The sequence below is a fragment of the Curcuma longa genome, chromosome 10, assembly GCF_044706935.1.
Source record: "Curcuma longa cultivar G26 ecotype Majalengka, Jawa Barat chromosome 10, ITB_CL_G26_1.1, whole genome shotgun sequence".
Classification (NCBI taxonomy): domain Eukaryota; kingdom Viridiplantae; phylum Streptophyta; class Magnoliopsida; order Zingiberales; family Zingiberaceae; genus Curcuma; species Curcuma longa.
In genome coordinates this window covers 9199198-9226989 of record NC_133870.1, presented here as the reverse complement: position 1 = coordinate 9226989, position 27792 = coordinate 9199198, and the positions used below count along the sequence as shown (strand labels likewise).

At 36.7% G+C, this 27792-nt stretch overlaps 5 protein-coding genes, 1 non-coding gene and 1 pseudogene across 8 annotated transcripts; 3 read left to right on the top strand and 4 right to left on the bottom strand.

Annotated features, from left to right (window-relative positions):
• Positions 1 to 2759: 2759 nt before the first annotated feature.
• LOC141836031 (putative inactive leucine-rich repeat receptor-like protein kinase At3g03770) lies at positions 2760 to 7263 on the bottom strand. 2 transcript variants are annotated; one of them, XM_074723440.1, is made up of 8 exons: positions 6966 to 7263; positions 5501 to 6870; positions 5216 to 5349; positions 4360 to 4600; positions 4062 to 4273; positions 3945 to 3991; positions 3641 to 3752; positions 2760 to 3244 (listed from the first exon to the last, which is right to left on the bottom strand). In XM_074723440.1, the coding sequence occupies exons 2-8, from the start codon at positions 6855 to 6857 to the stop codon at positions 3062 to 3064; spliced, it is 2286 nt and encodes a 761-aa protein (XP_074579541.1). In that variant the 5' UTR covers positions 6858 to 6870; positions 6966 to 7263; the 3' UTR covers positions 2760 to 3061. The 2 variants fall into 2 exon arrangements, with proteins under 2 accessions (XP_074579541.1, XP_074579540.1); XM_074723439.1 differs by having other exon boundaries at positions 5501 to 7263.
• A 1688-nt stretch (positions 7264 to 8951) lies between these two features.
• Positions 8952 to 11788, top strand: LOC141836190 (uncharacterized). Its single transcript, XM_074723622.1, has 5 exons — positions 8952 to 9230; positions 10300 to 10456; positions 10586 to 10636; positions 11246 to 11338; positions 11515 to 11788. The coding sequence occupies exons 1-5, from the start codon at positions 9097 to 9099 to the stop codon at positions 11602 to 11604; spliced, it is 525 nt and encodes a 174-aa protein (XP_074579723.1). The 5' UTR covers positions 8952 to 9096; the 3' UTR covers positions 11605 to 11788.
• Positions 11789 to 12946: 1158 nt separating this feature from the next.
• On the bottom strand, positions 12947 to 14856 carry LOC141836185 (phosphatidylinositol N-acetylglucosaminyltransferase subunit C). Of its 2 annotated transcripts, none has more exons than XM_074723616.1 (2): positions 14761 to 14856; positions 12947 to 14047 (listed from the first exon to the last, which is right to left on the bottom strand). In XM_074723616.1, exon 2 carries the CDS (start codon positions 13853 to 13855, stop codon positions 12974 to 12976), a length of 882 nt encoding a protein of 293 aa, XP_074579717.1. In that variant the 5' UTR covers positions 13856 to 14047; positions 14761 to 14856; the 3' UTR covers positions 12947 to 12973. The 2 variants fall into 2 exon arrangements, with proteins under 2 accessions (XP_074579717.1, XP_074579718.1); XM_074723617.1 differs by having other exon boundaries at positions 12947 to 13956; positions 14761 to 14850.
• Positions 14857 to 15726: 870 nt separating this feature from the next.
• TRNAL-UAG (transfer RNA leucine (anticodon UAG)) lies at positions 15727 to 15806 on the top strand. Its single transcript has one exon. It is a non-coding gene; the product is annotated as a tRNA-Leu (tRNA).
• A 142-nt stretch (positions 15807 to 15948) lies between these two features.
• Positions 15949 to 18378, top strand: LOC141836191 (small ribosomal subunit protein uS11y). The gene is made up of 6 exons (XM_074723623.1): positions 15949 to 16041; positions 16252 to 16374; positions 16461 to 16506; positions 17591 to 17676; positions 17767 to 17896; positions 18104 to 18378. Exons 1-6 carry the CDS (start codon positions 16039 to 16041, stop codon positions 18169 to 18171), a joined length of 456 nt encoding a protein of 151 aa, XP_074579724.1. The 5' UTR covers positions 15949 to 16038; the 3' UTR covers positions 18172 to 18378.
• Positions 18379 to 19802: 1424 nt separating this feature from the next.
• LOC141836166 (endochitinase EP3-like) lies at positions 19803 to 20890 on the bottom strand (annotated as a pseudogene).
• Positions 20891 to 24518: 3628 nt separating this feature from the next.
• Positions 24519 to 27474, bottom strand: LOC141836681 (dolichol-phosphate mannose synthase subunit 3-like). Its single transcript, XM_074724193.1, has 4 exons — positions 27388 to 27474; positions 25710 to 25844; positions 25501 to 25608; positions 24519 to 24785 (listed from the first exon to the last, which is right to left on the bottom strand). Exons 2-4 carry the CDS (start codon positions 25809 to 25811, stop codon positions 24726 to 24728), a joined length of 270 nt encoding a protein of 89 aa, XP_074580294.1. The 5' UTR covers positions 25812 to 25844; positions 27388 to 27474; the 3' UTR covers positions 24519 to 24725.
• Between the last annotated feature and the right edge of the window lie 318 nt (positions 27475 to 27792).

Sequence of the window (27792 nt, the reverse complement as noted above, 5' to 3'; positions counted from 1 at the left end):
TTTTGAGAAGGAACGCAATCACGCAAAACCAGCCACACCCTAAAGAAATCAAATACAAATACAAAGCCAAATTCTAAAAGCACGAACTCAAGCTTACTAAACCCTAGACCTAACCGTCACTGTACACAAAGATTGATCCATGATATTCAACTTTTATCCACTATAAATTTATCCCGTAATAATTAATTAAATTATGAACAATATATAAATTTATTTTATAATAATTAATTCAATCATATTTTTAAAATGAAAAAAAACCAATTTTGAACTCCAAGAACTTTATGAATGATTCTAAAAATATACAACTGATATTTAAAATTATTAAAGTCAAATTAAACTTTAATATATTTTAAATTTTTTCAAGTTAAATTTGAATTTATAATATTTTATTTAATTATTTAAAAATCATTTTTAAAAAATTATTTATTTTTAACATGTGTGACAGAATTGTTGCTGCATCTATAACTAAATTGCAGGTCCAGCCTTTGCAAACTCAATCAATGAATTCTCTTGGTAAGCCTTTGCCTTTGTTTTTAAACTCAAATCGCGATTTGGACTAGTCCATTAGTTAATTAGCATACAATTCATAGATTATTTGTCGATAAAAATGTGGAATCATGGCACTTTAACGGATAAACTGAGCCAGTCAACTTTAACCATTTGTGAGGAGATAAATTTCTAATTACAGTTGGTCACGACACAGAAAGGTATTGTCTGACTTAAGAGAGGATTTTTTTAACGAAACTCATTGGATTCTTCATGCAACTCTACTGCGTTATAATAACTAAAAATGCTGATTAAAATCCTATCTCAACATACAGCCATAGTTAATTGTTGACTCTAATTATCATTATTAATTGGATATGACTAAAATAGTTAAATGCAAATGATCCTATCTCAAAGTCAAATGCATATGATTAAAATAGTTAATTTTCAATTTAATCCGATTAAACTAATGAATATTAATCAAATCTCTAACTCCATGTGTCCTCTGTTAGATTTAGATGGAATCTATATATATATATCTCTACAATAGTATAATATTGTCCACTTTGAATTCATGCTCTCATGATTTTATTTTTGGACTTTATCCAAAAAACTCTCGTACCAATGAGATATTTTCCATTTTATAATCTCAGAATCTTTTTTATGTATTTCTAATGTGAGACTTTTATCGCTCAAACAAAGGACCACTGAGAATCTCCTTTAACGGTCCCAATGGATCTCTTATTGGTACAGATCCCAACGGATCTGCCCCTTAATAGTCCCAACGGACCCCTTATTAGAAGTCCTCATCATATAGATCCGCTCTGATATCATTGTTAGATCCGATGGAATCTATATATATCTCCACAATAGTATGATATTGTCCATTTTATATCCATGCCCTCATGATTTATTTTTAGGCTTTACCTAAAAAATTGCGTACCAATGAAAATTTCTTTCATCTTATAATCTCATATCAAGATCTTTTCTATGTATTTCCAATATAAAAATTTGATTGTATTCCAACATTCTCCTCTACAAAAGCTCCTCAACTGTGAGCTTCTTCTTCTTCCTTCCCCATGACACACCTGACTCTGCTCCCCCTGTGCTTGCTCTGTTTCCCGAGAAGGCCAAAAATGGTGTCCAAGCTGAGAAGGCAGGAAGAATCCACGAGGAGAAGAAGAAGCAAGCGACGAAACCAGTGGAGCAACGAAGCGGTGAAGGGGAAGGAGCCAGCTACAGTGAGGCTGCACAAGGTGCGCAAGTTCAAGAGGAGTAGCTTCGACGAGGAAGAAGAGGCCACCTGCTCTGCCATTCTCCTCTTGGCCTGCCTCGTCTGCGATCCTTCATCCATCTAGCAGTTTTTGTTCCTTGTGTTTCCCTGTTTTATTGCTCTGTGTTTTGTGGATCCATCTAGCAGTTTTTGTTCCTTGTGTTTCCCGTTTTATTGCTCTGTGTTTTGTCTGTCTAATGTCTATTCAGAATTTGTTCGTATTGTTCTTCATGTATAGATGGCATGCATAATCGTTTCCATGGTTACTCCATTCATAAAGGTGTTTTGAGTCGATCAAATTAAGTTTTATGCTGTCAATCGTACCTATTTGATAAGGTGATTGAGTCAAATTATATTGAACATAAAACGAATTAAGTTATTAAAATGATAATTCAAGTTTAATTTGATTGTTTTTATAAGTTTGAGCTTGATTCAAATAATTTAGATGTTATCAAATTATCAATTTAAATTAATTTGAAGTTTTTATATTTTTAAATCTTATTTGATTAGTTATTAAATTTAATAATATAAATTTATTTATTTAATTAATTATTTATTTATCATGTTGATATAAATTTATTGATGAATAATTCATAAATTTTATTCGTGAATACAAACAATTTACATTCAAACTTTTGTTCAAATTTATTAACATAAATAAATTTTTATTAAATTAAAAATCAAATTTGTTCACTAGTGTTTTCCATTAGAAATATTAAGATTTTGGCTAAAAAAATTATAGTGTTGGTGATTTTTTTTATAAAAAATAATAAAATAAAAATTGATATAAATCACTTCAGTAAAAGTGGAATCCGTCAATTTAACCGTCCTATATAGTCGATTCCACGATCATCTGTAAAAAGGTAAATCGGAAAATGTTGGACACAATTCAATTCTTGTCTACTTCAGCAATTCTGTTCTATCAAATCAACTTAACTATGTCTCGGGGGCAATTCTTACTTCCATTTCCATGTGTAAGAGATGATTTAAACAGCTAAAAACTACTTTCATTTCCTAAGTTGAAGATGAACAACAATTGTTACAGAGAACATTCATTCATTCAGATCTATAAACTAAATCACAAGAATAATCTTGTGAGACAATGCATGAACAAGGAATGACACCCCTTTTGGCATCTCTTTGTTACTGTCCCAGTTCTGATGACAAGGCAAGGCGGCCAGGCTCTGGAGTCATGTTTATTTGATCTCTGTGGTTCATGAAGCTTTGAAGGAGATTGTAAGATCTGATCTTTGCGGCCTTGCGCATTCGGTTCCATTCTCATGCTTGTGATCTAACATCTGACTACTGGTCTCCGTCGGCCGCGGCCTGGACCTGTGCGGCGTACTGCAGGTTCCACAGCACATCCTCGATCGAGGGGCGAGAAGACTCCTGGGACAGGCACTTAGTCGTGATGGATATCATGATCGATAGAGACTCTTGCGAGGAAGAGACTACAGCTGGATCAAGACTGCCCCTTTGCTCTGTCTGGTTAATTTTCAAGAATACAAACAGCAAAAAGTAGTAAACAATCTCGATATCTTGTGATCAGAATGGCAAAGGTTAGAGTTTATGCTTTGGTTCTAGTTTCATTTCGCATAACTGCTGAATCTAGCTTTATGTTTCTTCGCAATGATCAGCTACTCTTACAGCAAAATTTTCAAGAATTTCAAGAATACAAACAGCAAAAAGTAGTAAACAATCTCGATATCTTGTGATCGGAATGGCAAAGGTTAGAGTTTATGCTTTGGTTCTAGTTTCATTTCGCATAACTGCTGAATCTAGCTTTATGTTTCTTCGCAATGATAAGCTACTTTTACAGTTTGTTCTTTGAAAAAAATCCCTTGTCAAGTTCGATATTGAGCAGTTAAGAGTTAAGCTTACTAGTTCCTTTAGGCAATGTTCAGCACCTTTCTTCGAAAATGCCCGACCCATGAGTGCTTCAAGTAAAATGAAGCCGAACGAATAAACATCATCTTCCAAATGTGCCATTTCCCTTCCAAGCAGAATGTAAAATTTAGATATCAGTAGGAGAAAAAACTAACTGAATTCTTCTTGCTCGTTTGAGAATCGAACTTTATCTTCATCTAAGATGATGTATTTTGTTTGTGCATATTCAAAATTGTCATGTTTCAGCAAGTTCAAGTACAATATCTGAAACTGCAAGTAGCTGTAGAGTGATACTCACAGATATGGCGATCTTCGGTAAGTAGGATTTTGGCATTCTGCCTTTGCCTGCAGGTAGGAGGCACACTCTCATGAGCATCAATGCATAATTGTCGATTTTGTTAACTTAGAAACCAACCTCATGCTTGTAGATTTCTTCTGTTATAATCGACAACCCATAGTCGCTCACTTTAGCTATCAAATGCTCATCAAGTAAGATATTGTTTGCTTTCAGTCGATTGTTGAAGAAGCCAGGAATTATTCCTGTGTGTAAGAAGTGGACCGCCTTTGCGATGCCTATCAAAACTGCTAGTCTATCTGACCACTTAAGCACCTTCTCGAGGCTGTGTTCTGCGGAAAGACCATGATCAATAATAAGTCCCTCGATAATCACAGGGAATAGAAATAGAACCATTGATGTTCATGGAGCTTTTTACCAGACAAATGTGCCCGGAGATCTCCATTAGCAACATATTCATAGATGAGGAAGACTCTGTTGACACTAGAATCATCTTGTTCGGTATCAATGCAGTGGCCCAAGAGGCAGACCAAGTGGGGATGGCGAAGTTTCGATAGCAGATCCAACCGCAGCTTCAGATTTCTAATCGAGTACTTCTTGAACAACGCCAAGCATCGTATAGCCACAAGGATTCCATTTTCCAATCTCCCTTTGTACAACTGAAACAAAGACACAGCATGGTACCATTAGATGCTGTTCATCTTCATACCTACAATTCGAGTAAGTATATCGAAGCATATAGTAGAAACCATGCTAAGTTTATTACTTAACTTCATCCCTACGATTCGAGTTTCTAAATCAATCTTTAGAATTGCAACTTAGTCAGTCAATCATCAAAATACCTTTGGTAGAAACATTTCTTATTTTGTTTGTAACATGTACCTAAACAACTCCAGTATCAATAAGTTGCTCATCAAATTTGATAATCAAATGCAAGCAAAAGAAGATCGAACGGGGGAAAAAACTAAATCAAAGAACAAGAACAATGCTTGGAGCCAAGCTAAGTTAAGATTCAAATTGACAAAGGAGTAAGAACTATAAAGGTATTTCTGATTTTCCAAGGCTTACTTTGTGGAGCTCTTCCTAGAGTAAGAAAATTATCGCAGTGCTAAATTTCACACATGAGGCAACAATAAGTCACGATTTCGTCCTAATATACGCAAGTTTCGAGTTAATATTTCCATGTATATACTAAGTTTCTCTTGAGTTTCGATTGAATATGAAATGTATAGTCATAGATAAATGCAAGATTGTAAAGTTTGCTATATAAGCACCTTGCCAATTGATCCCTCACCAATGAATGCTGATTGCTCAAAATTGTTTGTGGCTTCTTTCAATTCCTCCAAGGAAAATGCCCGATGCGTCGGCAATTCTTGTGTTCCAAGCTTCATTGTTTGAGAAATATACCCTGAAAAAGAATACAAGCCACATTCTGTAATGATAACCTAGTATGAACTGAGGAAATAAGTATCAAACACTAGTACAGTATCACAAGATTTTCGTATCTATACAATCACTCATCACTAATGCCTTTTATGATTATGTTTCATGTTCCTTACTTGCATTGGCAAGAAACTCAGATGATATTCCTGCAGCTGAATTATCTGGTGCTGGCTTTGGCGATAGTCCTTGTTCTACTACTGCTCGATGGCAGTTTCTTCTGCGATACACGAAAAGAACCAACAAAGCCAATACCATCACAAAGAGAATTCCGCCGACAACGACAATAGCAAACAACGGCGGCCTATTCTTCTTTCTGGGACCCATCTCATTCATGGAACTCAAATGGCAGAATTCAGAATCATGCTGATGCTGAGTATCAACAGGCAAACAATTCCAACTGAAGTTCAAGACCATCTTATTAGAATTTGAGATCAAACAAGAAGGTAATTCGCCGCTGAGCCTGTTAGTAGACATGTCGACAAATCCAAGGTGACTACTGCAAGTTAAACTCTCCGGCAGGGATCCACTGAGAGAGTTAGATGCAAGGTTCAAATAGCTTATGTTTGGCAAAGAGAACAAAGCAGCAGGTGGAGTGCCCTCGAGTAAGTTAAACGATAAGTCGAGGTGCTGAAGCCGATCCAATTGCCCAAATTGTGGTGGAATCTCACCTGCCAGTGAGTTTTTGCTAAGCAAGACTGTAACCAGACCAGTTGGCATGTCTGGCAGCTCAGAATGTAACTTGTTATCCCTCAAATCCAACATCTCGAGTTTGTTTAGCCTACTGAGATCAGGGATTTCACCGGAAATAGTATTGCCGGACAAAACAAGTCCGGTGAGTGTGCTAATTCTTCCTATCGAATCAGGGATCGGCCCGGTGAGGCGATTTCTCTGCAAGCTCACAACTGTGAGGTTTGTTAATGCTGCAAACCAATCTGGAACTGTGCCATTGAAATAGTTTCCATCAAGGGAGATTGTCTGAAGCTTTGTCATGGCAGAAATCTTGGGAGGAATGGAACCACACAAGAAATTAGAGCTCAGATCGAGCACTCGGAGCGAATACAGCCTGTGAATCTTGTCTGGAAGAGGCCCCCAGATCCCCAAAGAAACCAAGATGAGCACTTTCAATGTGGTCAGCCTGGCCAGAGTTGTGACAAAGGAATCGACGACGAAGGCTGCGGACAGTGTCTTCCCTGGAACTGAGTGGCCATCATACTCGCCGGGCTTCGCGAGCTTCTCGCCCACGATCTTGAGCTCTGTGACTGAGCTTCCATTACAAGCGACGCTTAGGTTTGGCGAAGAAGGCGAGTAACAGAGATCGTCAGTGTTGTTCCAAGCATCAAGCAGCTTTGGGTACTCCAGTTGCTTCCTCATTTGCAGCAGTAACTGGGTGTGTGGTGTTTGAATTTGCTCCGATAGCGGGATCAAGAGCAAGGAAAGTAAGAAGGTTGTAAGGGACAGGCAAAATGGTGCCATCTTGAGCTCCTTCCTGTACGTTCCTTCAAATTCGAGAAGAAAACGAGATGTTTTTTCTCAAGAAAGTAATGGCGATTTCATGGATCTGAAATCTCTGCTTCGTCTGACCTAATTAGAGTGGCATAGGAACAAGATAGCACGGCGGCAAGACCCTACGATCAATTGCGATAATCAGCTTTAGCTTCGCCGGAACGAAGCGACCGAAAACCGGAATGCAGCAGAACGCCTCGAATTCCACACCGGCATGCCGCAAGGAGAGATTTTGACACCGCGAACTCCGTTTGCAGAAGAACTCGAGCTCAGCCCAGCAAGAAAACGGCGACGAAACGAAAGGGAAAGGCGAAATCTTTCGCCTGCGCTGCGACGAGAGCAGCACTGACCACTCAGGAAAAGGCCTGATCGCAAACCGGCCCTCCCTCCCTTGGAATCTCTGGCATTCAGGGAAACTGACAAGGGCTTCCGCAAAGGACAAACGCGACGTGTGCAAATAAAGAGGGCACATGGGTTCCGCCCAAGAAGATCGGTCTCTCGCCATTAATGGAGGGGCGAGATGGGCATGAGCAGGCAGCAGCAGCAGCAGCTGCCACAGCGTCCACAGCAGCAGCAGTGGAAAATCTCCTCTGCCGGTTAAAAATCTGTTCAATTCTGCGCGATCAATCTCAAAATCTCAAATTGCTGAAAGCGAACATGATGATATGATCTGATGATAAACAATTTGTAAAAAATCCCGAGTTTGTGGGATTGAAAACTAGAGATGCTAGCTGCTTGTGATTGATGCTATTCTTTTGCTAAACTAGAGATTCATGAAAAAGAGTACATAGATCGAACACTTAGCGTCATAACTATTATAACTATTTCAGAAAGTGAACAGGGAGAAAACTCAGCGATAGCTGGAGGACCATCCTTTGGGAAAGAATAGGGAGCGTTTGGTTTTAATCATTTGGAGATACGTACACAAATACAAGAGACACGGACACAAATACAGAGACAGAGACCGTAGAAATTTTTGTTTAATGTCCCATTAAATAAATGATTTTGTTAAGAGACAGAATACAGAATTTCTGTCTATTGCTCGTCTTTGTCTCCATTTCTGTCCAAAATTTCTGTAAATCAATCCTGGCATTGCTTCTACACTGAAACGGAGACAGAGACAAAAACTACCCATCTCCGCTTCCACATTCAAATTAGGAGGACACATTTCTACATGTCGCGCCGCCGCCCGTCAGGCCGGGCGCGTTGGACGATATGATTTGATGTAGATGTATTTAAGTTGATCGTTCTAACTGGATAGTCACCGGCGCTCCGGCCGACGTCCGGATTAGAATAACACTGAAAATGGATTCCAACAATCCATTCCGATTGTGGCGGAAATCCGGTCGGAATCCGACCAAAAACAGAGTCCTGCGTGCCCCAGCCACTGTTGGCCGGAATTCGGTCGGAGGATCCGATCTTACGAGCTAAACCTGGAAGCGGACGAAGAGAGACCAGAGGATGATTCAGTGATTGAAATCAAATAGACCGAATCGGCGTCAGAGTCCGACCACGGTCGACGCGCCCGGCGCCAGCGCAAATTTTGAGGTCGACCGCGGCCGGACTTGAGGCCGACCCCGATTCGGTCGGAATCCGGCCATTCTTATACACCCATTTCACATATTAGACCGAATGTATCGGTCAACAATGTCCCTGTCTCTGTATTACCAAATACGATACAGAGACCATTATAAATGTATCCCTGTCTCTATTGTATTTTTATATTTCTGTATCTTTGTCTTTGTATTTCTGTCTACTATAAATCAAGCGCAGCTTGTAGAATTACTGAAAGAAAAGGAAGGAAGGGAGCGCGGTCAAAATCCAAAATTAGTGGTTTTACACGAAAAGCAACGGCAACAAATAATTATAAAATCAGATCCAATTTATAAAAAAAATCTTCCGTTACTTTTCTAATCTACCCGATGTGTACCTCCATCATGATGCCCAGCTACGGCGGTTGAACTTTGGGTACGTGAGGATAAATGACCAACAAGATGGAACCAGACGTGAAAGCAACAAATTCAATCGGCGGCATATTCCAGTTTCCGATGGAATCCCCATTCCCCAACACGCCACATTCGATCCGCTTCGCTTGCTCCCTCTTCTTCTTCTTCTTCCTCTCTCCGTCAGGCTTCTCTTCCCCTCCCTCGATTTACTGTCATGATCAGTTACTGAGGCAAGCGTGGCCTCGTCGATCTCCGGGGTGGCAATGAGAAAGATGGAGGAATCTGCTTCGCCGGGGTGGCGATCGAGCGCTCCCTTCTTCCTCTTCCACGGCTATCCGCTGGTCTCCGCCGTCCTCTCCTTTGCCATCGCTCAATCCGCCAAGATCTTCACTACCTGGTAAGATTCCTTCTCCGCATATTCCTTTTGGGGCTCCACGTTACTTCGATTGGAAATCGTGCGTGTTTCATTCGAGAAACCTTAGATCTTGATCCGACTGTGAGCTTGTGATGCTGGGATGAATATTGCCGTTTCTTTGTCTACTGTCTATGTAGAAATGCTGAATCGAGAACACAGTGGTTCTTGAGAATCTAGAGAAATGAAATTTGTGCTAGATCTTCATCTGAAATAGATGAATCTAAGCGAGGTTTTGATTGTTCGAATCTGTTCTTAGTAAATGCCTGAATGTTGCATTAGTCTCCTTGTTTTTCCCTGTTTAGATTAGGATGAAAAAATAGGATGGAAATTACGAAGTTAGGATAGGAGAGGTTTAGTTTATCCGCCATGGTTTATATTCAGCTCTATCCCGTTTCATGAAAATTTTCTATCTACTACTTTGAACAAAAGATGAAATCCATCACTCCAACAATCCCACACAGTTAATCTCACGATCATGTAAGACATTATCTGCAATTAGCCACTATGAAGGAGGATATTGTCTCAACTTCATTGAGATTCAACCTTTGTCTACTTCAACAAATCCATTCCGCACTAACCAATTCAATCATGCTTTGGGGACTTCTACCTACTACTCATATAAATCAATAAGTGTAAATGAATTATAGCATCATAACTCCATGGAAATTTTCTCTTGGGTGAGATTTAAATCCTTATGGAATACAATTCCACTGTATCAAGGCAATATATGTCACAACTCGAGTGAGTTCTTTTGGATCATGCACAATTCCATTGGAAAATCTTTGTCATCTATCAGACTATATCACATAGATGCTACACCATGCTCGCAATACGACCTTGTATAACATCATCGGCAAACAAAGATTCATCTCTCACACAAGCACAATAACAATGACATTATGTTAAAACCTACAACAAAGCATCTCTCATAAATATGTGCCAAATAACAAATGTGTAGCAAATGTGTGCAAAATAACAATAGTAACACAACACATAAACTGAGATAATGAAGCATTTGTTTCGATAGTTTGAATTATTAGTCGATCAACAGGTATAACGAAAGGCGCTGGGATCCTAAGCGGCTTATTGGATCTGGTGGTATGCCTTCATCCCATTCAGCAACCGTGGTTGCGCTAGCAGTAGCCATTGGAATTCATGATGGCTGGGGCAGTTCTGCTTTTGCTACTGCCACAATATTAGCAGCTGTGGTAAGTTTCTTGAATTCCCTTAAATACTAACTGAGGATCTTTTCCGAATCAACTAGCCAGCTTTCTTCTGGGATTACTGTTTAACCGTGTTCGGCTTCTAGTAGGTTAACCATGTTTCTTATTTTTCAGGTAATATGTGATGCTTCTGGTGTTCGATTGCATGCTGGAAAGCAGGCAGAGGTATGTAGTAACAATTTGTTGCTATCAACACTCAACAGTGAAGTTAGAGCCCAGTTTTAATTCATTCTGAGAATGAAGAACTTAAAAATAGACGATAACATAACTGAGGATTAGGCATAAAACCTACAAGAAATCTCCAAAATTAAGAATTCAACTAGCTCTAGAGGGGATCCACCAAATTGAAAACATTGTTTCATGCGAGCTAAACAATCCTATGTGTTCGTTGAAGGTGCTAACTTACCACACCCTCACTGAAATAGGAGCTTGTATATTGTTTGTGCGAGCTGAATGCTCTCTGAACAACTTGTTTAAACACCATTAATGTTTCTTGGGAGAGTAAGAAGGTTTCTGTCATATGCAAATTTGCCTTTTTAGAAGATTGGAAATACATAGAAAAAAAGAACTATCCATGTTGTGATTCTCTGCTGTTACTTTTTACAGCAAGATTTTGTGCTAATACAAAAGTGTCATTCTTATTGAATTCTCGAGATCTAAAATTCTTTTTGAAGACCAAGTAAATATGATTTACTACTTCTCGAAGGCATGCATCTTGGTTGGCTAGGTTTATCTTATGTGATTAATAGAATTGTTCTTTCTTGCCCATTTCAGGTGTTAAATCAGCTTCTATATGAACTACCAGAAGGACATCCACTCTATGACTACAGACCACTGCGTGAACTTCTTGGCCATACTCCTCTTCAGGTTTGATTGGATATACAAACACCTAGTTTATATATAGACATCTATGTTATGAAATATACCTGTAAGCAATTTCATGTTCTACGAACTTTCTTGTTTGTATATAAACTCCACCTTGCTACCAATATGTTCACTTAGCTTCTTCTTTTCCTAATATTTCGCCTTTATATGCTCATCAGGTCGTAGCGGGCGCTGTACTGGGCTGTCTCGTAGCTGTAGTAGATCAATTAGTGGCACATTGGCTTGAAGCGCATGGCAAACAGAAGTAGTCGACGCACTGGTTGATATCGATTGACATTGAGCTGTGCCTAAATTTAAAGAAATATTAGTATTGGATAGTTAAGATGTTCATACAAAGAATGAAATTTAATACACACGCTTAGTCTATATATGTGTGAAACTGTGAATGCTACTACTACCATTAGAATTCACTGTACCATTCTTTCTGTAATACATCAGGGTTTGTTGAAATTTGTGCTTTGTAATATCAAGTTTTAGAGACGTAAACAGCCAACAAGAAATGTCTGTATGATTGAAAACATTTCCATTCGATGCTAAAAGTTTTAAGCCTTGGATTAAATTGGTACTGGACTTTCTCAAAATGATAAGGCGTATGCTTGCAGAAAGATTGATAAACATGTTTGATATTACTGACGACAGATATAATCACTGGAAGATTGACATAATCTTTAAAAACAATGCTAATACAAAATTAACAAGTGATTCTTACACAGTTGCAGTATTGACAGATGAACCATTATCAAAGAATAAAAAGGCTCATATTCAAAGTTATGAGTTTTATCAATGATGAAGGCCTCATTAGAAATTCTTCCAAGTTGTTGCCTTTGCACCATTTACTAAAGCAGATTTTTCCTCTTTTTTTTCTTCAGATTTTTCACTTGAGCAAATTTAAAAACAAATTGTTTATATGATCAGCATTTCAGACACCTAAAATATATGTTATACATCATATGAAACGCAACCAATATATATCAGAGCGAAATTTCACTATAATATGATTCACCTGATCTGTGAAATTGATGGTTCAAGAAATCATCTTTGCCTTGATTACCACAGTGATCAATATCCACACACATACCAATTCCTATGGTATTTCAAGTTCTTTCTTTGCCTCATCTTCGGCTTTCAGTCACCAAGTTTCAAGATACCATGACCATCATTGCTTCTCCCTAAACCAAACGCCAGAAGTTATATGGTCTTTAAGCTCTTGCTATCTGAATTTTTAATGATCCATGACTACCATAAACCGGAACCATCACCAATTCTCCATCTGTGCCAACTAGGTGTAATCAACTGGAAGATGCACAAGGCTAAGCTTACTAGGACAAAAGTGATGTAAAGTTAAACAAAAATAAGAGAATATAATAAGAAAAAAACACTGCATGCATTTAGAGAAAATATAGATCTACTTAATACAAGTATTAAAAATCTGTCAAACATTTGACAGGCATGGCATGAAGACATTTTAGTTCCATAAAGACATTCTTGTTTGGACTTGCTTTCCTTTATGAAACAGTGCTCACCAAGCTTGCAGTAGTAGCATTCATTCTTGTCCATCCAAACAAGAGAAAAATGATTCTCCAAATACAAGCCTTGAGCAACACTAAAAGTCAATGATTACTCAGTGATGTCAAAGCAGAGCTTAGCCTCGTCCCATGGACCATTTATCTCAAATTTGTATTCTTGTATCCTTATAAGCCAGTAAGGGCAAACTACAGAGATGAAAAATAGAAGGCCTAACAATAGTGTAAACAGCATGCTATGCAACTGGTACACCACACTCAAGGCCATGCTCATTGATGCAAAGGAAAAAAACAGATGTACTTTATTGGAGTACTTCTTAATGCAAAATGTGATAAGTGGTGCAAAAAGAAAGATTTGCAAAGAAAAAAGCATTATGGCAAAGACATGAAGTCTGGATGGAAGACGAGAAGCCACAAGAACTGATGCCACTATTGATGCATTCAAGGAGATATTACTAGCCAAATTTGGATTCTTTAGAGCACCAGGAGGTCTAATCGTGGAACCAGAATAATCATGAAGGAAAAGATGAATTATGAGAAGTGATACAGTCAATGCCACTATTGAATCTGAACTGATAGATCTAGTAAGAGTGTAATAGATTGGTGCTAAAACATATAATCCACTGATGAAGAATGAAATATTAAGAAGATAATGTGAGAGAAGTTGAATGGAAAGTTGTCTTGCAGTGAGCAAGAGGACTGAAAATCCTAGTGCAAGAAGACCTACATCCAGTTTAAGGAGAGATATTTCATCAATGTGCAAACTCAATGTATGAGCCCATACAGAGACCACAAGAGATACGATGCAAATATATTGAGTTATGGAAACAGAATCAAGCATCACTTTTGGCATGTCCCTCTTTACCACATTAGCATTCATAACCATTTCTTCAAGGAATGATTCATCAGTGTAGTTGTCATCATATCCCAGTTGCATCCCTCCATATGCCACCTTCTTCCACTTAGAACGCTCCATGGTTTGATCAGTACCACCTTCAATCTGCCTACCGTGTGGCTTGACTCACCTAGAAGATCACTGTTTAAAGAAGCACCAATTTGTGTCTTTGTTCTTCCAGTCTGCAAATTCACCAGAATAACTTGAAAATGAGGCAAACGCTATGAGCAGTACCCAGCATAAGTTCTGAAATCTTGTTTCTATAATTTCTTCCTGGAAAAAGGTGAAGAAGATTCAAGTGCAAATGCATTATAATCAGGTCAAAGAAATGGATTTTATTGTGAGTCTAGCACAAACAATAGACAAAATAAGGAAAATATATGCAACAAGGGCACAACCATGAGTAGATTGAGCAAGAAAAATGGAAAACAATAGTCATATATCAATGCAAAGGAAATTGAGGGCATCTATAATGCCCACTCAACTGAATAAAGTCTATGAGATACAAGTAATAAGAATTTAGGGAAAAATCATTTATCTTGAAAATTTTATCACACTTTGAAGACCCCACAAGGAGATACAAGTAGCAAGAACCTGGGACCATCCATTCACCTCTTCTACAAATTGGTTCCCAATTAGATACAAACTGTCTCGAAAGAAATTTCCAATCAATGGTTAATTCAAGATCACTATTAATGTTAGACAGACAAGAGAACTAATCTACGAATCCCTTGCTAGTCGTTTCTGAAAGTACTACAAAATTTCCATCTAAACCTCCTTAAACTTACGAATCCGGAAGCAAAACCCATCTCCGGTCGGCTTCATTCACAGATCTGAGGAAAATGAGACGGAAAACGGATCGAGAAGAGAAAATCTAGGATTTGTCTTTTCAAGCCCTATAGAATCAGATCTGGAAATCTCAACGTCGGTTTCGATAACGAAAATGGGCGAAAAATCAAGGAACGGAGTTAGAGGAGAGATCTAACCTTAGCGTGCTTGCGTGCGGCTTCGATCGGAGATCCAGATCCACCGACGGAGGTAGCCGATGGGGATTCGAGGAGAGAGCGGAGAAGGGAGCAGACAATATTAAACTCGATTTAGAAGATCATAAATGTTAAATTTTACAATTTAAATATTTAGATTATACATATTACTTTTTAAAATTAGGCATCGATAAATTAATAAGTGATTTGATTATTTTAAAAATAGAGTGCATAATTTAAATATTTAAAATCGTAATTCAAATTAATTTAATTCGATGAAATTAGTAATAGACGAAGATAGCATTTGAAATTAATACACACGATCTGAAAATATTAATGGATTGTACAGATTAAAATTAATTTTAATAACTTTAACAATTAGTTATATAACAAAATTTAATTTTTTAAACTAGTCTAATTAATCTTAGATGACTTAATCCATAGAAAATAAATATACACAATATATTATTACAAATAGATAATTAATTATATTAAAAATCAACAGAGGAAATAAAAAATAACTAATTTATTTTAAAATTTAAAAGGTAAATTAAAAAGAACTTTTAAAGGATAAACTAAAATGATATTTATTAAGGAGAAAATCAAGCCATAGTAATATACAAGGAAATTATTTTTTCTATAGGAACAATTTTGACAAAATAAAAGCAAGTGAGGTATAATGGATATTTTTTCATTAATTTCTTTTTTTCACATTACCTATTTCTACTTACTTACACTACTAAGCGAGCCTTTTTAACAATGAAGCAGATGAAAATGATACTTCATAATAAATAAAAAGATGATTTTTTTTGCCAATTATTTGATATTCTATATTGAACTTAACTTAAGAATATATTATAGATTAATTTTATATTTCAAAATCTCGTAAATAAACCCTATAATAATTAATTATAATATAATAAAATTATTTATTATATTAAAATTAATTGTCTAATAATTTACACAAATGACAGTTTGGCCGAGTGGTCTAAGGCGCCAGATTTAGGCTCTGGTCCGAAAGGGCGTGGGTTCAAATCCCACAGCTGTCAAATTTTTTAAATCATTTATACCTTTTCTTGGGCTCGGCCCAATAAAAGCCCAGTTATATGAAGAATGGCCTAACACTCTATTGGGGTTGCTATAAATACAATCTACGAAGGGATTAGAAGCACTATAAATAGGGATAATCGATTAGGTTTTATTCCTCCACCCTGCCGAAGCTCGGTACGCTTATCGCCGGCGCCGTCTTCGTAGCTCTTGCTCTCTCGTCTCACCACCACCATGGTGAGTTATTCGTCAATTTGCATAGAATATGGTGTTGTGATCTTGAATGATTTCCCTTTTAGTCGAAATCTGTTAACTGCGGATTCACGAGGTCACAGATTTGCGCCTGCATGAACTTTTTTGATATGTTCTTCTCTTATGTAACTTCAGATTTAGCGTGTAGTCAATTTTTTTTCTTCTCTTTTTGCTTATTGCCTGTTGGTTTTGTAGTCGGGAAGAAAGAAGACTAGGGAGCCCAAGGAGGAGAATGTGACGCTTGGGCCAACTGTACGGGAGGGGGAGCAAGTGTTCGGTGTTGCCCACATCTTTGCTTCTTTTAATGATACTTTCATTGTGAGTCAAATAAGTCCACTTTCTGATCTGTTGGTTTAGAAAGGGAATTAAAGCTTTGATTTTTCTCGCCTGTTTTGGACTTGCAGCATGTTACAGATTTGTCTGGGAGGGAAACACTTGTTCGTATTACAGGTATTAACTTTATCTATATTTCATTTTCTCACATTGCATATGATTGCAAATTCTTAGCTTTAGTTGACACTAGTTAGCTGTCTAAGCAGCATGAACATGTTTGATGATAATAAAATGGGCTTTTTAGTAGTTGTTCTTAATGCTATTAGACTTGATTTTGGTTGGAACTAGTTGCCTGTTACTATTTGTGCATGGTTGAGCTCAACAATTTGGTCAATGATTATGCTCTTATTCTCCAGTTTCTGAAGCACGGCCCTTAAGATCGCCTTCCTTGTACCTGTGGAAGCGTTTCGAGTCATAGCCATGCAATATGAATTTTTTGGTTTCAAAGAGTTTTTCTTTGAGATCTTTCCTTGTTTCATTGAATCTTAGGCCCTTCTGATGTGGCATTTGATTATCCATAAATATGTGCATTATAGATGTGCTGCATCTTATATGTTGTTCATCTGTTTTTTGCTCAGTGGATGCCTCTTGCCAACTCTCTTATGAAGTGTGCCTAGTTTATGGACAAGGGGTACATTCATATTCATTCTTTATTTTTATGCTATTTTAACTAAAACCTAAATTTATTTGAAAAAGTTTTGTTGATTTATCTTCAAAATTATCAATCTGATGGTGCTTGGAATTTGATGTTCATTTTCTTAAGTGATTCATTTCATGAAATCTACTGCCCAAGAATATTTATGTACATCTGTTTTGGGTTTTCTATGGAGATTGAGTACTTAAAAGCTTAGCCTACTCTCTTTGGTAAATTTTTAGTATACTTTTTTCATGAAGGTAATTGGATCATGATTCTTCAAATTATCTAAATTTGGGGAAGTCCTGAGATTTCCTCTCCTTTTTCTTTTCTAGAATAGAGTAGAAGCAATTAGTTTTAAGGATTACTAATGCAACATTTTTATGAATATTGAATAATTGCGGTGTGTGCTTGAATGAAGAAATTATCATCTCATGCACTCTTGGAAACTTCATTTGATCCACATGAGATGTAAATGTGTCCTTTATTTGGTCTCTTTTCTTACTTTTGTTTTCATTCACACAGACTTACAACGAGTTCGGACTTAAATTTGTTTCGCTGTTATAGGTGGAATGAAAGTGAAGGCCGACAGGGATGAATCATCTCCATACGCAGCTATGCTTGCAGCACAAGATGTCGCACAGCGATGCAAAGTCTGCCCTTCGACTCGCTATTTTTTCTTTGATATCCATGCATTGTTTAAACTAATTCTTGTAACTGTTTTCCGCTGCATTTCTTCGTAGGAACTTGGTATTACTGCTTTGCATATTAAGCTAAGAGCCACGGGTGGGAACAAAACAAAAACACCTGGTCCTGGTGCTCAATCAGCTTTAAGGGCACTTGCTCGAGCTGGCATGAAAATTGGGCGTATCGGCAAGTTCTTTTCCTATTAATATTTAAACTTTTTTCCCTTGCCTTGTGCATAACTCCTTAGCTACATTCATCACCTGATTCACTTCATGTTGGCATCTTCAAATTCAATTTAGTAAAATCTATTTATTCACTTTACATCATTCTTGGGATTTTGTTTTTGTGGCATGACATATAGTCTCTTTTAATTCTTTTTTCTTGGTACCACAGAGGATGTAACTCCCATACCCACAGACAGCACTCGTAGAAAGGGTGGAAGAAGAGGAAGGAGGCTCTAATTCATCAAGTTCTCTTCGGTTTCTTTTTCAAAGTGTTAGCTCAACTGTGTTACTAAAAAATTTTGATCAGTCGAGCGATTCTATTACTTTGGTGTAGTATAATTGTTGCTACTATGATAGTTTATATTTAGAATTTACATTAGGCATTTTGCAAGTGTTATTTTGCAGTGCTCTGTTGACCATGAATCTATTGAGGATCCTTTGTAAGAGCAAAGTTGGCCTGAAGGGCCTCGTGGAAACGAGTTCAACTAGCAATGTTCTTGAAATTTATAGTATTTATTTTTATCTTTAATATATTATGAATAGATTTAAATTATAAAAGTTTGTAAATTACTATACTTTTCATATATTTACATAAATAAATTTATAATTAGTTTGAAAATAAAGTTATAATATATTTATTTATAAATTATTTGTGAATGTAAATGAACAAAATTTATTAATGTTATTAGTAGGGTTGAGTAAAATATTGGTCAAATTGAATTAATCAATCAAAATGTTGGTTAATTTGAAATTTTAATTTTATTTTTTTAAAAATATAATTAATTTGATTAGTTTGGTCTCAGATTTAAAATATCAATTGATTAATCAAATTTGAAGTCACCAATCGACTAATACAAATATGTCAATATAATAAATCTAATGACTTATTAAAAGATAATTATTAATAAATTTAATGATCTTATTTAAATTAATAATATTTAATAACATAGATAATATTTTGAAAGGACAATTTGAATAAATCTATCTAGGGATCCTATCATTCTATCGTACTTCAAAATAACTTTGTCTTCAAGGTTATCTTTTTTCTTAAAATAAGAGAGGTTTGTATAGAAAGAGCTTATTTTTATAAAAGAGCTTATTTTTGTTTTTTTTTTTAAAATAGTTCATATATAGATAAAATAAGAGAGGTTAGATCATTCAAATGTACAATAAACCCTAAACATCATAGTCCAGACAACACTAGCTGTTGAGCATACATATATGATCCATTACACAAGAAATTACATCAAATCCATGACACCACCAACACCAAGACACTATAGCCTACCATGTCCACACATTACAACACTTTCATACTCATCTACAGACCATACAAAGCACCACAGACTACAAAATCAATCTCATCTCAAGAACAACACCACCGGCAACTTGGATGCTATCGTGGCTTGAGATCTACAAACTAATACACATGGATCTGCACCTTACGAAAAATTCAATCAAAATCCGAGATAATACCTTGATAACGCCTTCGATTTCATGTCTCCCATATATAGTATATCAATCTAGAGATGCCGAGATAACATGCTTTGGTTTTTCGTCGTCCATTTTTGTAATGCCGCCTAAGAACCTGCTGCATCTTCTTAAAAGAAGTAAAATTTTACCTAATACTGAGTCAATACTTGACCTTACCTCATACCTCACAAACCTTGGGACATCCAAAAAATAAGTGGTCGTCTAATCAATTTGTTAAATTTATTTTTTTTTCATATATTGATGAATACAAAATGAGTTTTATTGAATTGAATATGATACTCGATACTTATGTTTATTTTTTTCTCCACTGTGGAAGAACATTTTATTCATTTTGAAACAGAAGAATACATTATTATGATTCCTATTTTATTATGAAGAACAGAACGCACTCAACAAGTGAGATTACTGCCGGGGTAACGCCCAACTGACTGCAGTAGTCCGTGTAGTAGCCCACCCGAGCGTTGACCGTGGCTGGGTTGTTGCCGTCGCACTCGAGCGCGCCATTGATGGCGCGGATGGTGGCGCCGAATCCTTGGCCGTTGATGATGAGGGAGTGGCAGTTGTTCATCCAGTACCACAGGGCGGTCCTGAAGGATATGACGACGTCGTTGGCCACCGTCTCCGGCGCACCCAGCCCGTCGAAGCCGATGTCGCGCCCGGCGGGGCCGTAGTTGAAGTTCCAGGACAGTTGGATGGGGCCTCGGCCGTAGTAGTTCCTCCCGGCGACGCACGGCCACTCGGTGTTCGTCTCGTCACAGTAGTCATTCGCTGCGCCGTTGATCTCCTCGATGTAGCAGAAATCTGCAAAGAATTTAGGAACAAAGAAGTCGATCAAGACGATTCTGTAATTCAAGGGTGCAAATATAGTTTCACATCTAAAACACATGAAAAAGATCATGGATTTCAAAGGATGAAAGATATCTCCATTGGTATGAGACATTTTGGATTAAGCCCAAGAATAAAATCATGAGGATTTAGGTCAAAAATGGACAATATCATGTTATTGTGGAGATGCGGACATCCTTGACCCAACAAGAAGAAAGCTACTCACGTCCGGTCTCGTGCGTGACTTGGGCGAAGAAGGCGGCGATCTCGCGACGCGAGTCGTCGGCGGAGCCGGTGCGGCCAAAGTTGGGGTAGTAGCCAGCTGCGGTCAGGAAAGCATCACGCGTGTAAAATCCCCTGCCGACGCACCCGCTGTCGGACTGGCCGATGATGCCATCGAAGAAGCTCTGCGTCACCACGTCGGCCACCGAGACATCGTTGGTTGGCGAGGTGTAACAGGGGCCCTCCCGGCACCCAACGCCGCAGTAGGGGTCGCCGGTGCCGCAGTAGCCATACTGGCTGCAGCAGAGGTCGGCGGAGCAGCCGCAGTTCTGGGCGGCCGTGGCTGCGATTCCGGCGAGGAGGAGGGCCAGCAGAAGTGCCATGGAGTTAGATCTGGGGGGAGACATGGATTCTGTTCCGGTGAGAGGTGGAAGAAGAGACGATGGAAATGAGTGGAATTTATAGAGCAGAGAGGAGGTGGATTGTGAGCTGTGTCGGCGCGTTGACTATTAAAATGTTTGACTTGGAAAGGTTCTAGATAGGCGCGCAGGTTTTTTAGAATTTGAATGGGAAAAAGTCAAAGCAGAGAAGAGTTACAAAGATCTTAAAGTGTTTTTTTTTATTAAAAAAACAGTATTAAGTTTGAGAGAAAAAAAAATAAATTTATGAATATAATTATAGCGATTGAACTATTGATTGAAGATGCTGAATGAATCACTGCTCTTGGGATATAGTTGAGTTAGTTACAACGGAATAGATTTGTAGAAGAGAGCAAGAGTTCAAATTTCGATGAAGCCGCGTCGTGATCAATTGTAATTTCTCAATTTATTTCCTTACAAATAGTCATGGAACAGATCGTATGAATCCGATAGGATGACGGATTCCACAATAATACTAAATCATTATTGATAAAATACCCTTTTAAATAATAGATAGATGTATTCTTTTGATATCATCATCATCGACTTAATTTTATTGGTCATCGACTTAATATCGTTAATCATCAAATTATCCTTTTAAACTTTGACACACCCCTTCCCATAAATTAATCCCTTTGCATTAAGAAAAGATTAAGGGAGAATTAAGTGATTCAAATTAAAAGAGTGACTTCTTTTTTAATTATTATATTTCTTTGGCTGCTCACATGCATCGTTAGTTAATTGGTTAATTATTAAATAAATAAAATTAATCGATTATTAATTTTTCCTTGGCACATTAATTGATTATTTTAATTTTTAATAATTAATCGATTAATTTTTTCAATTCTTAACAACATCTCGCACAATAATTATGATTTCTCGATCTATTTACCACCCTTTAATTAATACATACAAATTCAAATACTTTCTCAATCTATTTTTCACCCTTTAATAATATTTATTTATCCATCTCACTTTTATTCGATTATTCTTTTATTTGATTATTCCGAGTTAATCTTTCATTACTCAAATAATTTTAAATAGTAGTTTTTTATTTATTAAAAAAAATTAATTTATAATAATATACTTAAACGTATTTAATACAATATATATATATATCCTGCGCGCCTTATAGAATGTATCTCATCTAACACATACGACAGAAGATTTTGGATGAGATCGAAGATTTCGAGCACTCGAAAGTATTTGGAGTGCTCGAAACATGAATAATATCTTTTTAAATGTAATTTTTATTATTTATTTATTTTTTGACTAGTTAAGTTAATTTTTTTTAAGATTTAGAAGTTAGATTATAATATTAAATAAAAAAAATTCTAAACAAAAAATTTAATAGCACATGAAGGTGCTGGATAAGAAGCATGAGATAACAATCCGACGTACCTCGTAAGTAATTAATTTTTTTTACTTAATACTAAAACTCAATCCTAAATTTTTTTAAAATTTTTTAAATAATTTAATCATAAAATAAAAAATAAAATAAAAATTGACACTGTTGTTGTTCCAGATACCCGAAATACATCCGAGCATTTTGAATCTTCTATCACAGACGATTCAGGCATTATATATATATAGTCAATGGTAATGGTAAAGTAAAATACGGACGACTTAAATAGCGAGAGATTAATTCTCAAACAATGATCTTCACGACTACGACGATCGATTTGCTTAGTGAAGTTAAATCACCTCACGGCTATGACTCATTTATGTTTTCGAATTTATCCAGATCATCTATGAAAAACTTTCATAGAACTATACCAATCGCCTCCCAAATTAATTTAATCATAAAATCTAAATACCTCCGACATTAATCGAAAGTTGAATACTTATATTATATTTTTTTTCCCTTTTTATTAAAAAATATGATTTTTTTTACTTATTATGATAAAAGTGATAAAGTTAAAAGCATATTACTTTCACATACAGACAAAAAAACACGAGAAAATGTTTTTAAGCATTAGAAGCCAAAACCAAAACCACAGTCAAAACTCCTGCGATTACGAGAGAACGGATGAGAACGAAGCAGCAGCAGCGTACATGCAATCTACAAGTCAAAGTACGACAAACGATCGGGATGTGAAATATAATAATTGCAACCAGTTGACTACCACACACAAAAATAAAAAAAAAGAAAAAGAAAACAAATTAAATTCCCTCAATTTGAGAGAAAAACAAACAAAGTCTTCTGTTCATATACGTTTTCCCCTCCGTGAAGTGTTTTACTTTTCTTCTGAAATTAATCAAATGTTCAAATTGATCAGACCATCGAGAATCCTCCATTAGTCAACAACTACTAGCAATATGCCATGTTGGTGGCCATCCTTTTGGAAAAATCAAACCATAAATGAAGAAGAAAGCATGGAATTTCCTCCTGCTATTCCATATTGGAATTGGTCAAATGGCCATCCAATTACGCTGACTAATTCTAAAATGATCGATTCAGTTTCACAGAAATTTTTCATCAACCACCAAATAAATTGAAAAGCGCTCACAGTAGTCCATCCAGACAATCCAATTTTTCTGATCTACTAAAAAGACCATCAATGACATATCTAGTTGTCATTGTAGAAGCATTTGTAAAACATTAGATCGACTAAATCATTTGAGCCACTCTTTAACTTTCTTAATTCCCATCAATGTTACAATAAGTTCTTCACCTCTCACCCTCCACAACAAGCCAGCTAAATCATTCTTGGACTTTCTTGTTCAAGTCCATGTTATCCTCCTCTCCTCGACTGAGCTCATTAACCATCTAGCTCCTTTGAATGAACAATTGAACTTCTCCATTTACCCCTCTCGATTCATTCTAAAATCCTGTTCATTTGTATATTTTCTAAGAGTTCTTGGGATTGTATTCCTGTTCATATATGTTTCAAATTTTAAACAAGGTCAAAACTAACTACTAAAACTCATCAATCTATCGAGAGTTCTTAATAAATCAACAACTACTTAACGATAAGTAAGCCATTGTTCATATATGTTCCTCGAAGTTTTAGGAAAAACTACTTGATGGGATGATTATTAGATATTCTACACTAGACAAAAGCTAGTCTTTTCGTGATTCAAGGAAATTTGGATGAATTATGAGAGATGATCTTGAAGAAAGAAAAGAAAAGGTATGGATTGGTGTACGTTGGGAATTTTCTCAATATGAGACTGATTGTAAATTGTTCTAATAAATCCCTACTAAATAATTTAATAAGATGAACTCTTAAAACAGGTATGAACAACTATTCATCTGACTTTCCAAGTGTCATGACTCATAACAACCTTTCCAGATTGTAGTTGAATTATGATTCAAAAAAATTATCAAGTGGAGGAAAATTAATGGATGCTGGAATTTGTCCTCATCGCATTAGTCAGACTTCCTTTGGAAACATCACATGCAGTTTCAAATATATGTAAGACAAAGAAGACAGAGACAGTTTCAATATCTAATTTCCCATTCTTGAGAGCTTTGAATTCAGTGAGCAATCCTTTGATTTGAGAAACCAAAATATATTATTTGGTTAAGATAATAACTTAATTCACTTCCAAAAGTTCATTTACTTGAGCTGCAATTTTCTGCCATCAGAATTCAATATCTCATTCAAATAATAAAATTCATAGGAAAAAAAGGATTTTATTTTTCTTCACATGATAGAGAAAACGAGTATGGACACAAAATGAGTTAAACATTATCTTGAAAAATGTAGATTTCATCCTGCATGAATAGCTACATAGAATGACAAAGAACGGGAAAATCTATGGAGCTGGAGACCGTACCGAGATGAATGAGGAAGCAACATGAACTGATGAATGATGAAAGCCACTTCAATCAGAACCCACATCCACCCCTCTTCGTCCCAAGAACTCCTTGGCTTCTACAATATCCTGGATTGAAAGAATAAACATTCAGTTTCTGGCATCCAAATACAATGCTACAAGTGATGCGAACAAAAGTCCCAATATTAACCATAAACTACATGCACCTACAAGTAAACAGAGAATTGTGTTTGCAAAGAAACAATGCAACTTATTTTCTACTGAATTACAAGCACTAAATATGATGCTATAAAGACATTGATTCTTCAATGAATTAGTCGAACTAGTGGATGAAGAGAAATCAATGCCACAGACCAAGAAGCCTTGTGCAGATCACAGTGCTACAATTTCATCCTCAAACATTTAAACATTTGCCTCTGAGTTTTCTAGATCAACTGTGCAGGTTTAGCATCTAATGGTAAAAGATCAGAAAAAAGGAACTGAGCAAGAATCAAACCTATAATTGCATTCACCTAAATTTTAGACAACGCCAAAGACCAAGAGGCCTCTTGCAGATCAGAGCATAGCAATTTCGTTCTCAAACATTTTAACAATGACCATTCAGTTCTTCTAGAATAGTTTGTGGAGGATTAGCATCTAAAAATACAGTTAAGGTAAATTCGTGGTTTAAGTTGGTAAAATATCACAAAAGAAACCTTCAGCAAAAGTACAGCTTCCTGCAAAGTACATGTTGGGAACAGAAGATTGGGTGGAAATTAATAAAAAAAAAACATGAAGATTGGGTGGAAATTAATAAGAAACAAAAGATATGGTCTTAACCAACCTTCTGCAAAAGTACAGCTTCCTGGGGACATGTTGGAAACAGCATCAAACCAACTCCTACCATAAGAAGGCCATAACAGCCTAATGAGACAACTAGATAAACTGGAAGCTGGAAAGGAGAAATTTTTTTTGTTAATACTGAGTAACATATAACAAAAAACTGACCAGCCAAGTGTAGTGATGAGGAGGAACATATAACAAAAAACTGACCAGCCAAGTGTAGTGATGAGGAACTACTGATGTTTCAAGTAAGGTGATCCAAGCGGCGGCAGCAACAACAAGTAAAGCCAAGATCTTTAGAATGTGCTTCATATTCAGCTCAAAACAATCACTTGGAATTCTGATCTATAATGAAAGAAAAGTAATGCAAACATTTTAGTCATGTCAATTTGTATCCCCTTTATTTAATTATCTTGATAGTGTACACACTTTGACACATTTGTTTCCTAGTATTCTAGAATTTGATATGAATGTGCTATTCAATAATGTAATGGAACATAAGTAAACTAAGTATTCCACTCCGTATTAATAATAGTTCGACAAAGGTATTTGGTTGCCATTTTATTTTCTTTTTCTTTTTGGAAAAAGAGAAGTAGGCAGGACTTACCTACTAGTATTAATATATAGTGACGAAGTCAGTTACAGAACAATTTGCATAGACAGATACAGTATCGACAATCATCATCATAGATTAAGCTAGGTAAATTGGAACTAGCTGCTATTGCTCCTTCTGCACAAATTAAAGAAAATCTTATACTTGCTTAGGCAGAAAATAAACCTCTGCAGAAGCTTCTCAGCGCCAGCCAACCAAATGTATGGCCAAAGAAGTTCCAGCCAAGGTTGTCAAACTCGCGATTCTAGTGTCGACTCGGTTAGGGGTGCACAAACTCGTATCGTAAATTCGTATCGTAAACTCGTACGAGTTTACAGATAATCCAAAAAAGAGTTATAAAATGTCAAATAATATATATTTGATCATAACTTGATAAGAACAATCACTATTTTACATATCTAATAAAAAAGCATAAACATAGTTATCAACAACATGTTTTCACATATAAAAAAAGATTAAACATGAAAATTTAACATGAAAAGATACGAAATTTTCAAAATTTATATTTCAACATCAAGTTACAAAATGACAAATTTAAAATTTCATACAAAATAGTCCAATAGATACACCAAATAAGCTTCCATTGTCCAAATTTGATAAAAGGAAACATCAAAACAAAGATTTCCTTTGTTTACCGAGTTTGACCGAGTTGACTCGCGAGTTTACCGAGTTTACTGAGTTTACCGAATTGACTCGCGAGTTTACGAGTTTACAAGGGGGGCCCGATTTTAAGCTGATTCAACACGGAATTGAAATAATAGTTCGTAAACTCGTAAACTCGCCGAGTTGACTCGCGATTTTGACAACCTTGGTTCCAGCGAAGAGTGTAACAGTTACCCGATATAGTGCTGTTAAAAAATCAGGCCAATTGCGATTCAACCAACAATTTGAAGCTAGGTTTATCGTGGTTTCCATTTCTGTTTAAATCAACACAACCATCAAATCTAACACTTGTAGCCTCATCTTCTCTCCTACCAATTCATCCTCTCCTCTATCTCATCTTAACTCTCGCATCTGTCTCAACCTTTTCATCTATCCTATTGAATAGCCACCTCATACAAACAGAAATAATTCGGTCATTTATAGTAGAAAGATTACTATGTCACATCCCAAGAGGAATAGGAAGCATCACAAGTAATTCAACTTTCCCATGTCAGGGAATCAAAAGAGAAACTGGCTTCCATCTAGCTCTGTAGGGGAGACAAGGGATCGGAATAAGCAGCACAAAGGAAAGGAGAAAGATTCAGCAACAAGGAAGGGAGAGAAGACGAGAACCTTGTAATCCGGATGAATAGGCCCTAGGCGAAGATCGCGAAGAGGAGGCGATCGCCGTCGGTGATCTCCTGCCCGGGGAGTTGAGCGGAGGTTTGCTAGGTTTTGACTACACTACTGGGTCGGGTTCGTATAAAATACGGCCCATACGTGCGAGTGGGCCTCAATGGCCCTAGGCCCATTTCCTATACTGGGTCGGTTTCAGGCCGCTTCCGGTACGAGTCGGTCTCTGGTTCGGACAAGATACGGCCCATATCGTGCGTAACGGTATACCCTCGCCCTCGGCCCATTTTGTATACTCTCGTACTTATTTCTAGCAGACTCGTCACTTTATCTCTCTCCTTCTTCCTCATCGTTGCGTCTCTCTCTCTCTGATCTACTTCCTGTCCATTTCTTTCTCTATCTCAC

Coding starts and splice junctions, on each gene's coding strand:
- LOC141836031 (XM_074723439.1), bottom strand. CDS start 6,857: ATGGCACCATTTTGCCTGTCCCTTACAACCTTCTTACTTTCCTTGCTC. Junction 3,753..3,944: donor TACCGAAGATCGCCATATCT/GTGAGTATCACT, acceptor TCTGCTTGGAAG/GGAAATGGCACATTTGGAAG. Junction 3,245..3,640: donor AACATTGCCTAAAGGAACTA/GTAAGCTTAACT, acceptor AAAATTAACCAG/ACAGAGCAAAGGGGCAGTCT.
- LOC141836190 (XM_074723622.1), top strand. CDS start 9,097: ATGAGAAAGATGGAGGAATCTGCTTCGCCGGGGTGGCGATCGAGCGCT. Junction 10,457..10,585: donor CCACAATATTAGCAGCTGTG/GTAAGTTTCTTG, acceptor CTTATTTTTCAG/GTAATATGTGATGCTTCTGG. Junction 11,339..11,514: donor TTGGCCATACTCCTCTTCAG/GTTTGATTGGAT, acceptor TATGCTCATCAG/GTCGTAGCGGGCGCTGTACT.
- LOC141836185 (XM_074723616.1), bottom strand. CDS start 13,855: ATGGAGCGTTCTAAGTGGAAGAAGGTGGCATATGGAGGGATGCAACTG.
- LOC141836191 (XM_074723623.1), top strand. Junction 16,375..16,460: donor CTTTTAATGATACTTTCATT/GTGAGTCAAATA, acceptor TTGGACTTGCAG/CATGTTACAGATTTGTCTGG. Junction 16,507..17,590: donor AACACTTGTTCGTATTACAG/GTATTAACTTTA, acceptor TCGCTGTTATAG/GTGGAATGAAAGTGAAGGCC.
- LOC141836681 (XM_074724193.1), bottom strand. CDS start 25,811: ATGAAGCACATTCTAAAGATCTTGGCTTTACTTGTTGTTGCTGCCGCC. Junction 25,609..25,709: donor CTCATCACTACACTTGGCTG/GTCAGTTTTTTG, acceptor TCTCCTTTCCAG/CTTCCAGTTTATCTAGTTGT. Junction 24,786..25,500: donor AAGCTGTACTTTTGCAGAAG/GTTGGTTAAGAC, acceptor CTTTCAATCCAG/GATATTGTAGAAGCCAAGGA.